This window comes from Gracilinanus agilis, chromosome 2 (genome assembly GCF_016433145.1).
Source record: "Gracilinanus agilis isolate LMUSP501 chromosome 2, AgileGrace, whole genome shotgun sequence".
NCBI classification, from domain to species: domain Eukaryota; kingdom Metazoa; phylum Chordata; class Mammalia; order Didelphimorphia; family Didelphidae; genus Gracilinanus; species Gracilinanus agilis.
The window spans coordinates 642,000,695-642,013,190 of NC_058131.1; the positions used below are offsets into that span (position 1 = coordinate 642,000,695).

The following is a 12,496-nucleotide window of genomic DNA, read 5'->3' on the forward strand; positions in this document are numbered from 1 at the left end:
CCAGTTAATGAGTACAAGAGTATGACTGAATTACAGTAATGAGAAAGGTGACATGATAGCTATCATCAAGTATTTTTAGAAGTTGTCTCATGGAAGAGGGATTAGATATGTTTTGTTTGGCCCCAGTGGGAAGAATTAGGAGCAACAGGTGGAAGTTGCAAAGGGGTATATTTAGACTTCATATAAGGAAAATCTTACAATTAGAGTTACCCAAGAGTCAAATGGACTGCCACAAGAGGTAATGGGTTCCCTATTGCTGGAGGTGAGGCTACTTGCCAGTTATATTGTAGCAGGGTTTCTTGGGTGGGTTCATGTTCGACTAGATGGACTTTGAGGTATCTCCTAAAGCTTACATTCTATGAAATAATTCACAAAATTATTTAAAATTCATTAAATAAAAAGAGTGAAAATTTACACAAGATAGTACAATACTAGAAAAGTGGTGATACTGCCCTTATAAATTTTCTTTTTAAAAAGTGTTTTTATATTACAAATATTTAAAGATTAATCCCACCTCATGAGCACTCTCTTGAAACAAACAGAACATTTAAATAAAATTAATAATATTGTAACTTTGTCTCCTATTCCCACTTAATTTTAAAATATGCATAATTAAACAAAACAAATTCCCCAAATGGCTATATGTAAAATGTCTTATTCTGTACCATAAATCCATCACTTTTCTGTAATACCCTGCTAGTGAGTCGACCTGTCTCAAGTCTCTCCTCACACTAATCCTTCCTCCATTCAGCCACCAAAGTGATTTTCCAAAGGTACAGGTAGAATCATATTAACCCCCATATAATAAACTTCAGTGGCTCCTTTTACCTCTAGGATCAAATGCAAAATCCTTTTGGCATTAAAAGCCCTTCAGACCTAGTTCCCTCTCACTTTTTTGGTCTTCTTACAACTACTCACCAATACATACTTTTTAGATCCAGTAACACTGGCCTCCTGGCTATTCCTCAAGCAAGACATTTCATATTTCTCAGATCCAGGAATTTTCTCCAGCTGTCTCCCATACCTGAACTACTTACTTTTATCTCTGACTTCCCTAGCTTTCAAGTCCCAACTAACATTCTATCTTCTATAGGAAGACTTCCTTAACCTCTCTTAATTCTAGTGCCTTCTCTCTTATTTCCTATTTATCCTATATACAGTATTTTTAAATTTTTGCTTGTCTCCCCCATTAGAGAATTAGATCCTTAAAGGCAGAAACTGTCTTTTGCCTCTTTTTGTATCCCCAAAACTTAGCCTAGCACCTGGCATATATTAAGTGCTTAATAAATATTTACTGACTATAAGGGATAACATGTTTCATCATCAATACTCTGGAATTATAAATGGCCAAAATGTTGATAATAGGTTTTACAGCTTTCAATGTATTTTGTTTTTATAGTATTGTTATATAAATTATTCTGATTCTATTCATTTCATTCTTCATTAGTTTATAAAAGTTCTCAAGATTCTTTATTTTTATAATATTTATATTATAATTATCTTTGTGTTGTTTACTTCACCTTTTATCGGTTGATATAAATTGTAGAGGCAATAATCTCTAAAGTTTTAGCAAGCTATGTTTTTCACCTACCTCAAACTGCCTTAACACCTGATGTTTGAAGGAAGTCAATTTTTCCCACTCTCATACTCTTCTTGTCACTCCACACAGATTCATATACTATGAAAAATGGAAGGGAACTTACAAGGCATCTAGTCCAAATTGAATCTGAACAAAAAAACTCTACAACATATTTTGACAATATCCAGCTTGTCCAGCCTTGTCTTTCAGATCTCCACTTGAACTTTCTAAACTTCTGAACTTTCTTGGGACAGGTGGACAGCTCAGGGGGCAGCTAGGTGCACGGTAGTACTTGTAGAGCACTAGAGTCAGGAAGAACTGAGTTTAAATCTGGCATCATACATTTACTAGCTATTTGACTTTGGGCAAATAATTTAACCCTGTTTGCTTCAGTTTTCTCATCTGTAAATGAGCTGGAGAAAATTAAATGGCAAACTACTCCAGTATCTTTACCAATAAACCCCCAGATGGGGCCAGGAAGAGTCAGATATGATGAAACAATCAAACAACAAGAATTTTCTAGACAATCATTTTTTAAAAGAATTAATCTAGTATAATACTCTTAACTTTATCAATTAACAATCAAAACATATTTATTAAGTGCCTGCTATGGTCCAAGCTCTAGAAATACAAAAATAAAAATTAAGCAGCCTCAGTATGAATCTGATAGCTGTCATTTTCTTGTAAACTCCTTGAGGACAGAATAGGATTCCTATAATCTGTGAGTGGCTTAAGAGTACTGAACACTTAATTTACCTAGGATCCCACTGCCAGTATATGTCAGAGGCTTTAGGCCAGTTCTCTCTATTCACTGTCAAAATGAATCCATAAAAATAAAAAGTTAGTAGTTGGCATAAACTTTACAAAAAACAAAATTGTTCTAGATACTAATATAATCTTCTAGAAGCTGGAGTTCAGAGTTTATATTGTTTCCTCTTCAAGAACATGGAGGGTGGTGGAGGAGGCAGTTCCTGGGATAAATTACATTGTGTCCCTCCCCACCTACACAACTTTTTTTAGAATTGAAATCTGCTAACAATGAGCCTTGGAGAAAAGAGAAGAAAGTCACAAAAAGGCAACATGTAGTTAGAGTGGCTTAGGAAAGAGAAATTATCTACAAGCAATTGGTCTTAGTATTGGGCATGTATTATATACATATGCATATTAAACCCCAATCAGCCTTACCACCATTGCTTGCTTTCTTCCTCCTCCCTGAAACCATTCAATATTTGTGGATTTCCTCCAGAACATATGTTGACAGGTAAATTTTGCATCCCTGGTAAACAATATATTTGTACATGTGAAGAGAAATCAAGTTGAAATGCCAAACATCACAATATTGAACTGGGTAGGATATATATTCTTTCACAATCAAAATTTCCCAGAAGCAGGCAGCCCATGGCTCAGTGGATAGAGAGGCAGGCCCAGAGAGGGGAGGTCCTAGGTTCAAATATGGCCTCAGACATTTCTGAGCTGTGTAACCCTGTGACACTTAACTCTGATTGCCTAGCCCTCAACATTCTTCTGCCTTGGAACCAATACATAGTATTGATTCTAAGACAGAAGGTAAAGGCTTAAAAATTAGAATCCTAAATCTTGTGATTATGAGCCTTAATCCTCAGTCCTTCATCATTATGTTATTGTTATCATCATCATCATCATTATATCACATTTATACGGGACTTAAAAGTGCAAAACACTTTCCTGATTAGTAATTTACCTCCTATCACTCAAAAATTTCACAACCCCAGTGAGTGGGGTGCTATTGTTCCCATTTTAGAGAAGAGGACTAAGATACTTGAGGGCAAGGATTGTCCAAGATGAGATTTGAAATACATAATCCTCACTGTACTCTCAAAATTTCTGCTATAGACTACAGAAAGAATTTAGAATTAACATTAATCAACCAACATTTGTTAAGTGTTTACTTCAGGTAGGCCACTATTCTAAGAGCTGGGGATACATAGACCTCGCCTTTGCCCTCGAGGGTGCTCCCATGTAAATAATAAGCAAACACTAGTATTAAGAAGGAAAGGCTCCCAGTAGAATGTTCGAAGCTGAAAGAAACCTGGGAAGGCAGGAGACAGAGATGAGGAAGGAGAGAATTCCAGGCACGGGGGACAACGGATCTGGAGATAGAATGTCTTAAAAGGAAGACAGGATCTTAGAATACGTGGGAATTAGTATGTTGTAAGAGACTGGAAAGGTAGGAGGATGCCAGGTTATGAAGCTTTATGAACAATTAAATTTGATACTGGAGGTAACTGATTAGGGGTTGAGGGGCTTGACCTGTGTTTTTGGGAAGATCATGTTGGCAGAGTAAAGGTTGAATTGGCGTAGGGAGAGACTTAAGGTAGGCAGCCCTACCTGCTGGCTAGTAAAATAAGTTCAGGTTCGAAATGATGACAACCAAAGGAGGCGCAGTGTCGGAGGAAAGAAGGGAGCCTATAGGAGAAAAGTTAAAAATCCAGTGTGGGTTGTAAATTGGATAAAGTGAGCGGGAGCGCCCAGAAGAACACTCGGCTGGTGGATTCTATCTTCACCCAGAGAAGATCCATGAATTCACATTCATCGACCATTTTGTTATGTGCATATTCATCTAAAACGTTTAAGTGTTTATTCCTTTAAAAAGCAACAAGCACTATTTAGTGTTGGTTCAAGCGGAACAGGAACTTTTACTAGGCACTTTATTTGGAAGTATAAACAAAACAATCCCTGCCCTCGAGGTGTTTACATCGTAGGAGAGGAAGGAGCACTAAGCTCAGATATAATCACATCCGATATGGGGCCTGCGCAGCACGCTCGCGGCTTAGGTGACCTCATTCCAAAATATATGGAAAGCAAACACAAAGTAATAAGGGGGAGGGCCCTCACGACCGCGGGAATCAGGCTGGGCCTCCCTTTTAGAGAAATCGCCTATTAGAAAAAGAAAATGGGGAGGTTTCAAGGCCGGAGGTAGGGAAGCAGACAAATGGAACTTTCCCTCCTGGGGTCCCGAAGGTTCTAGGGGGCTTAGTTGCCGAGCCGAGGTCTCAAAGCGCTCCGGGCAAGTCAAAACGCCCATCAATTAATCTCGGTTCAGAGTACATGCGCAGAAGACGTTAAACGAGCACTGTGAGCGGAAGCGGGCTCCAGCAGCCAACATGGCAGCCAGGCTCTGGACTTTCCCCGCCTGCGCCCCAACAGCCTCTTTCCTCTGGTCTCGATCCCGGTAGGCCCCTCCCCCCTCGGAGCTCAACCTGCCCAACGCGTCGGCCCCTTCTGCGCACGCGCACCTCAGGCAGTCCCGTGAGCCTCCCGGACTCCCCAGAGCCAGCCGCGGAGTGGCCTTTGCAGCCACCGTCGCAGCAGCCCTTAAGAGAGTGGGGGACGGCGGGCTCTGCTGCCTGCGCGGCAGGGCAGCCAAGGGAGCTCGAGGCGTCCGGGGCCTGAGCGCGAGGCCTGGCGGGGGAAATCGCTGTGGGGGAGGGGGACCATGGTACTGTGCCAGGGCCGGTGACGGCGGGGCGGAGCGGAGCAGAGCAGCCCGGGACTGTAAGCACGTCTCTTACTGGGGGCCTCTCCCTCCTCCTCCTGCCATCGCCGCCGCCGCTGGCCACGATCATGTCCGGCCGTCGTTGCGCTGGCGGGGGAGGACCGGGCGCGGGCGCGGCCTCAGCTGGGGAGGCCGTGGAGCCCGCGGCCCGGGAGTTGTTCGAGGCTTGTCGGAACGGGGACGTGGAGCGCGTCAAAAAGTTGGTGACCCCGGAGAAGGTGAACAGCCGAGACACGGCGGGCAGGAAGTCCACCCCCCTCCATTTCGCCGCAGGTAACTAACTTAGGGGACAGCGGCCGGCCGGAAATGGAGCGCACGCACCCCGGGCCGAGGGTCGTCTGGGAGGATGCAGCCCCTCTCCCCTAAGCGTCCGTGCCTCTGTCGGAATCCCGGGGTCGAACTCTAGGTCCCCTGTTACCAGAGAAGGGGGAGTGGGGAGTTGCTAGCCCTTTGACCCCACCCACCGTTTAGGTGGCGTTTTGTTTGTTTGTTTTTAACCTCCCAAATTCATCACCTTGATTTCCAGTCCTGATTTAAAAAAAAAAAAAAAAAAGCCGACTTTGATGCAGACTGCTGACCACCTTATTCACAGTTGTTTTGATTTGAAGTCAGAGAGGTTCCTGATGTCCCCCCCAACCCCTAGCACCATCCCCAAATATGTTCCCTCACGTCCTACCCGAAATTTCTACCATTAACTCTTTGGGTTAAAGCACCAAAGGCCTCAGTTCTAACTCTACTGCTAATGAAAAGGGGAGGAAGGAGGTAACAGCCATCTGCATTTATAGGGAAGATAAAACAACTCAATTCACCAAGCATTTATTACACAAATAAGTATAAAATAAATTAGGTAAACTTAAAGGAGAAGATCCATCAGAGCTATTAGAAAATTGAGGGCCAAGTTACTTAAGGGGGGAAGGGAAAGAAGAGAGTACACAATTAGTTTAGCAGATTTGCTGACATACTTTTGTTCTTGTCTCATTAGACACTAGACTTCTACGTTTTAATAGAGAGAAGAGAGAGACAGAAAAGGGCCTGGCTTGATTAGTGATGAGACAGAGATTTTGCACAAATTGCGGGCCATAATACATCTGCTTGAGAATTTTCTTTTGGAATGGCCCTAACTAAACTTCATTAGGATGGGGATCCCATCTTTGCTAAGAAGTTGTAAAGCCTTACATTTGTGTATCACTTTACGATTTGCAAAGTTCACATTATTTCATTTAAAGCTTACAATAATTTTTTCATTTTTTTTACTTAATTTTTTTCAATGAACAAAAATCAGGCTTCACTCACCGCCACCCTTTTAAAAAATCCTCTTCCTAAAACCTAGGGGAAAAAGGGTAGTTTGGGAATGATAGGTAGAGGCAGAAAGGGAAGGAGTAGAAAAATCATGGTGGGAGAGCAAGCACTAAGACTTACTGTCCTTCATTTATACAATTTTGTCCAGGGCTTTTTTTCATGGATGTGCTGCCTTTGGCATACACAGCATGCAAACTCCTGTTAGGCAGTGAGAGTTACAGCAAAACTAACTGCCTCCTGACATGGGGAAATGTAACAAATTGGATAATAATGTAAAAATAAGATTATTTAGATTCCACTCAATCTGTGAGAAAGGAGTTTAGTGAAAGCCTTTGAAGATGAGTAAAAATTAATCTAGATGTCTGGGGTTAGGTTCAACCTCCCACCTTTTCCAGAGATCTTCTGTTCCCTCATCTATTTCCCTATCCTTAGCCTCCAATTAATCTAAATAGTAGGATTAGAACTATCCTTAGTTTTTAAATAATGAATACAATTTGTACATTTTTTTCTCCTCTCCACTGGGGAGAGTAATTCTGTAACCTCCATTTTATAAACTATGTAATGTCAAAACTGATATTTTGCAAATAACTGTTGGAATCTTAACCTGGATGGTTTTCTGTAATAATATACATACACATATAATGTTTTTGCTTATATTTTGTAAGAAGATAGGAGGATTTTGTGTAAGTTGCTTACCTATAAGTGAGATTGACTTTATAGGGGAAAAGTGTCTTTAAATTTTTCTGTGTCCACCAACAAGTATTTATGAAGTACCTACCATGTGCCTGGCACTATACTTTGCACTGGGGATAGTAAGGAAAACAAAGCAGTTCTCTGCCCTCAAGTAGCTTGCATTTGGTAGGAAATAACATAAGTAGCTACAGGGTAATTTGGGGCTTTGGAAAAACACTAATAACTGAGGGGATTAGGAAATAACTCTTTTAGAAGATGGAACTTAAACTGATCTTTGAAATAAGATTGGTGTTCTAAGAGTCAGAGGTAAGGAAAGGGGGTAGCTTCCAGGCATGGGGGATAGCCTATGCAAAGATGTGGAAGTTGAGATCACAGACTATTTCGACCTTTGTATCCCCAGTGCTTACCATAGTACACAGTAAGTGTTTAATAAATATTTTTTGATTGATTTGTCCTTCGTGAGGAACAGCAAATAAACTAGTTTGGCTAGATTTTTGAGTGTGTAAAGAATAATGTGTATTAAGTTTGGAAAAGTAGGCTGAAGCCAGACTGTAAAGATCTTTAAATGCCAAACAGTGTATATTTTATTCTAAAGGCAATAGGGAGCTACTGGAGCTTTTTTTAGCTATTAAGCCAACTGTGCTTTGAATAAGATCGATTTGGCAGCTGTGTGGAAGATGGATTAGAGAGGGAGAGACTTGAGATGGGGATATCAGTTTGGAGGCTACTATTGTATTCCAGATAGAAGTAATAAGGGAACTGGATGAGAAAGATAAGGAGACAGATTTGAGAGATATACTTAAGAGAGTTCAGAGTTGAGGACTTCAAAGTTGTGAACCTGTATAACTAAAAGGATTGTGATTCTCTGACAGAAATAGGGAAGTTCCAAGGAGAAGTAGCTTTGGAGAGAAAGTTGAGGAGAAAGATGAGTTCTGTTTTAGGCCTTTGGGTCTATGAGACATCAAATTGGTAATGTGGGTTTAGCACTCAGGAGAAAGACTGTAGCTGAATATGTATATCTAGGTATGGATATATGATAGATGAACCGATGGAAACTGTCATAAGGTCACTAAGAGACAAGTGTAGAGAGTGCAAGAACTTCATTTTCCTTAGATTCTGGAATGGCCAAATAATTACATAAAAGTCATTGGGTTCATCTCTCCTCCCCAGCATACATGTAGTGGTAACATGGTAAGTAGTGTATATTAGGCCAGAAAGATACTTTGAAAAATTCTAGTGTCAAAAACTGGGAGGAAATAATAAACTGATAAGTCTTGCAAGAATTAACTTTTTGTCTGAATTTTCACTTTGTTGGCTTTTTTTTAACAGGAAACTTCAAAATCTCTTAAGTCACATACTTTCAGCTAGGATCATATGTTGAGTCCTTTTCTATGGGAAAAACATCGATAGAATTGAGTTTTCTAATTAGGTACCTGATTATCATTTTATACATGTGTTATTTTTCATTATTTATCCCTGAATATCATTTTTTCTAAAACAATTGCCAAGTATCAGCTCAATTTTAATTTTATCTCCCAGAGTTAATCAAATGATATCTTTTATCTATTAAAATGAGATATTCTCAAAATGCTTGCAAACCTAAAAGCACTATATAAATGCCATCTATCTATCTATCTATCTATCTATCTATCTATTATTATGGGTGGAGGAGTTCTGCCAAATCAATCAACATATCAAAAAATTCTGATGAGAATGTTCTACATTCACCCCGCCCCCCCAAAATCTCTTTAAATATTTTGGTGTGTATATATATTTATGCGTATTGGACTTTTCTTTTTTTAATTGATTTTCTAAAGGATTATGCCTAACAGTAAATTCTCTAGGTCAGAGGGTCCAGACATTTTAATAACTCTCTTCAAATAATTCCATATTGGTTCCTAGAATGGTTTAACTAGTTGATGATTACACCATCCTCAATAGTACTCTTTTTTTCCCTCATCCTAATAGTACTCTTGTTAGGACCATGCCATATATGCTGTCACCTGTCCTTGCATTTCTGAAGATATCTTTTAAAAAGTTGTTGGTTGAGTTACTTTGTGTCCCAACATTTATATCTTGGAGCAACTGATGTTTTTATTCATTACTAGAATTGTTTCCCTTTGAATTAATTCTTGAGAGTTTTTCCTTACTCTTGTGCTAATAGGTTCCCTCATAGAATAGATTCCATGAGTTCCTATTGAGTCTTCCACTGGACCCTGCTCTCCCAAAATGTAGGATGAAGGTTTTTCCCAGTGGTTCCATCACAAACTCTAGGAGGTAATGCTTTATTCTCTTCAGGGTTCAGTTAACAAGAATTTATTAAGCCTGTGCTTAGTGCTAAGGAATCAAAAGAAAGATTTTATTTTATTTTATTATTTTAGAACCCTTACCTTCCAATACAGAGTATTGGCTCCAAGACAGAAGAGTGGTAAGGGTAGGCAATGGGGGTCAAGTGACTTGCCCAGAGTCACACAGCTGGGAAGTGACTGAGGCCGGATTTGAACCTAGGACCTCCTGTCTCTAGGCCTGGCTCTCAATCTACTGAGCTACCCAGCTGCCCCCCAAAAGAAAGATTTAAGAAAAAAAATCCTGGTCTCAAGGAAGTCACAATCTAGTAGGAGAGATAGCATGCAAACAACTATATAGAAACAAGCTATATTACAAGATAAATTGGAAGTAATCAATAGAGGAAAGGCACTAGCATTAAAGGGAAATAAAGAAAGACTTCTTGCAGAAGGTAGGATTTTAGATGAGATGTGAGAGGAAGCCAGGGAAGATAGGAGATGGACATGAAGGGAGGAAAGAGTTCCAGGCATGAATAGCAAGTGAAGATCCCCAAACATTAGAATGAACATTGTGTAGTTCAAGAAATAGCAAGGAGACCAATGTCACCGAATTACAGGATGTGGGGGTGAGAGGTAGGCAAAAGTAAGGTTCCTCTCCAGCAACTAGATCTTCTCTGGTAGAATAAGATTATAAATAATTTTTTTCCTTGGTTGGTTCCTTTACCTTTTGAAAGCTGAAATTATTATTAAGGCAATTCAGAAAGTTACTGAGTTCTGCTTTTGGCAAAGATTGCTGCAATAGATGACTGAATATTTGAAATTTCACATCATCAGTATTTTATGTCCTTTATACTAGGCTGTGATGTTTCCTGAACTGTTTCTTCTTTCCTGTCCACAGAATCTCATATATAACCTACACTTCTGTTACTCTTTCCACTGACCTTAACTAAGATGGTGACCTCCATGCTCAGCTTTCTAAATTTCCTCACCTGAATCTTTTCCTTTAACTTACCATTTCTTTTGAGTAAGCTACATACGTTCAAAAACCATATTCCCATCAAAGATTTTATCCCACCAAATCTCAGTGATACCTGTGTAGTAATTTGCCTCCTTTATGTTAAAATCTCTAGTTCAACTTGCTTGTTATATAAACTTTGGGCATTTATATAAAGACATTTGAGGTACTAGGTCAGTGATGGTGAAACTTTAAGAAATGAAGTGCTGCCCCGCCCAACATGCTGGGTATACCCTGCCCCCCCTAATAACCCTCACAGAGGAGGGAAGAAGTACTCCCATTGGGCTGCTGGGCAGAGGGGTGTGGGCTATGAAAAAATGTCATCAGGTGAGGTAAAGAAGGAGAAGGGAGCAGCCTGAGGGCTTTCTGCCTTTCTAGTAATGAACTCTGGGTTGGGAGGTAGAGTGGGAGGGAGGGTGGCCAAATGCCCTACAGAGAGTGCTCTGCATGCCATCTTTGACACCTGTGCCATAGGTCTGCCATAACTCCCTAGGATTTACCACTGGAAACTTCTTGGATTTTGCTTTCTGGGAAATTTTAGATGTCTCCATTGCTACTCTTATTCATTGTAACTGCTCTCTTTATCTAGTTTGGTATATGTACACTGATAGTTTTATTCCTCTCCAATACATTTTAGTTTTAAACTTTTAAAATTAAATTTCCAAGACACTCAGAAAATATATTCTTATCAGCATTTGTTAGTTATGCTCCATTCTTGGTCAGAAGAATTGGCATCCCTGGATTTTAAGCCTTCATCTGGCAATTGAAATCCTATCCTTAGATATTATATTCTTTGAATCTTCTTTCCCCTTCAGACTTTGTAGCCCATAAAGAACTAGATGGATATGATTGTATACATTAGGAGCAAATATATATTTAGTTCTCCTTTCAAAAGAAAAGTTTGATTCTAAAAATAATAAGTATTGATAAACCATGGTTTTCATTTGGAGTGTCCTTAATCAGATAGAATAAGGAGATCAGTCTTCTAATCTTTGAATGTCCAAAATGATTTCAAGCCTGGAATTAAGAAAGAAAGAAAATTAGAGACAGTACCTCTTTGAAAGTATCTAAAGGGCTAAAGAAGACTCAAACAACTGATATGCAGTGGTTCCTTAATTTTTTGACCATTAACTCTGTTAGATTATAAGTTTCTTGAAGGCAAGAATTTTCCTTTGCCTCTTTTTGTATCCCCAACTATTAGCACAGTGCTTCTCACAGAAGGTATTGGTTGGTTGAACAAAAAGAAAGGGAAAGGATCCAGTTCAAGAGCCAATCTTTTCAAGTAGCCCCAGGGTGACAAGTGGCAGAAGAGACAAGAAGAAGTATGGACAGAAGGAAAAGGAAGACTGGATGACAGAGCATTTATCAAGCACTTAGTATGGGGAAAGCACTGTGCTTAAACAAACAAAAAAGCAAGACAGACCACATTCTGATAGGGAAGATAAAACACGGGAGTCTTCAGCTGAAATGGGAAGGCCAACTAGTTTTTAGGGTTCATCTTCCTTAGCATCACTTCCATTAATAAAACAGTATTTGTTTCTAAGTTGAATAATCTGAAAGCTCAGGGACATTGGTGGTAAGAACATTCTTTTCTGAGTCTTCAGTAGCTGTGGCTTGGAGAGAAGAGTAGACAAGTCTTGATGTACTATAGCACTTGCAGGATAGGTCTCCACAAGGATTATTCCTTTGCATGGTGGCAATGGGCTAATGGTTGGGGGGAGGGGGGATTGATATTATTCTCCCAACTCTTGGTTTGATGTTATTCTCTCAACTGAAACCAAATATATATGGTTTGATATTATTCTCCTAGCTGGGTCTTAAGGAAGGTGGTGCCAGTGGTTTGATTCACCTGGCACATGATGTTCTCATTTCTTACTTGAGAGTCCTTGCTGCCTTTTCTAATAAGTCCATTGAGCCATGGACACAATGTTGACCTGGATAAGGAAGTCCTTGGAGATGAATGATTTTGTCATTCTTTATAAAAAGAGAAAATGGAGGGTTTTCTCACCTATCTAATTTGATGCCTCCCTTGACCTGCAAAGCACCATCTTCCATTTCAATGATTCACTACTTTGATAAACGCTACCTAA

The 12,496-nt window shown here is 39.8% G+C and overlaps 1 protein-coding gene across 2 annotated transcripts in view; it reads left to right on the forward strand.

Moving 5' to 3' along the window:
• The first annotated feature begins 5,142 nt into the window (after nucleotides 1-5,142).
• TNKS2 (tankyrase 2) overlaps nucleotides 5,143-12,496 on the forward strand; it is a 63,778-nt gene continuing 56,424 nt past the window's right edge. For both annotated transcript variants that reach the window (XM_044665672.1, XM_044665673.1), the window contains exon 1: nucleotides 5,143-5,387. In XM_044665672.1, the coding sequence (XP_044521607.1) occupies nucleotides 5,183-5,387 (205 nt within the window). In that variant the 5' untranslated portion in view covers nucleotides 5,143-5,182. The remainder of the gene's footprint in view (nucleotides 5,388-12,496) is intronic.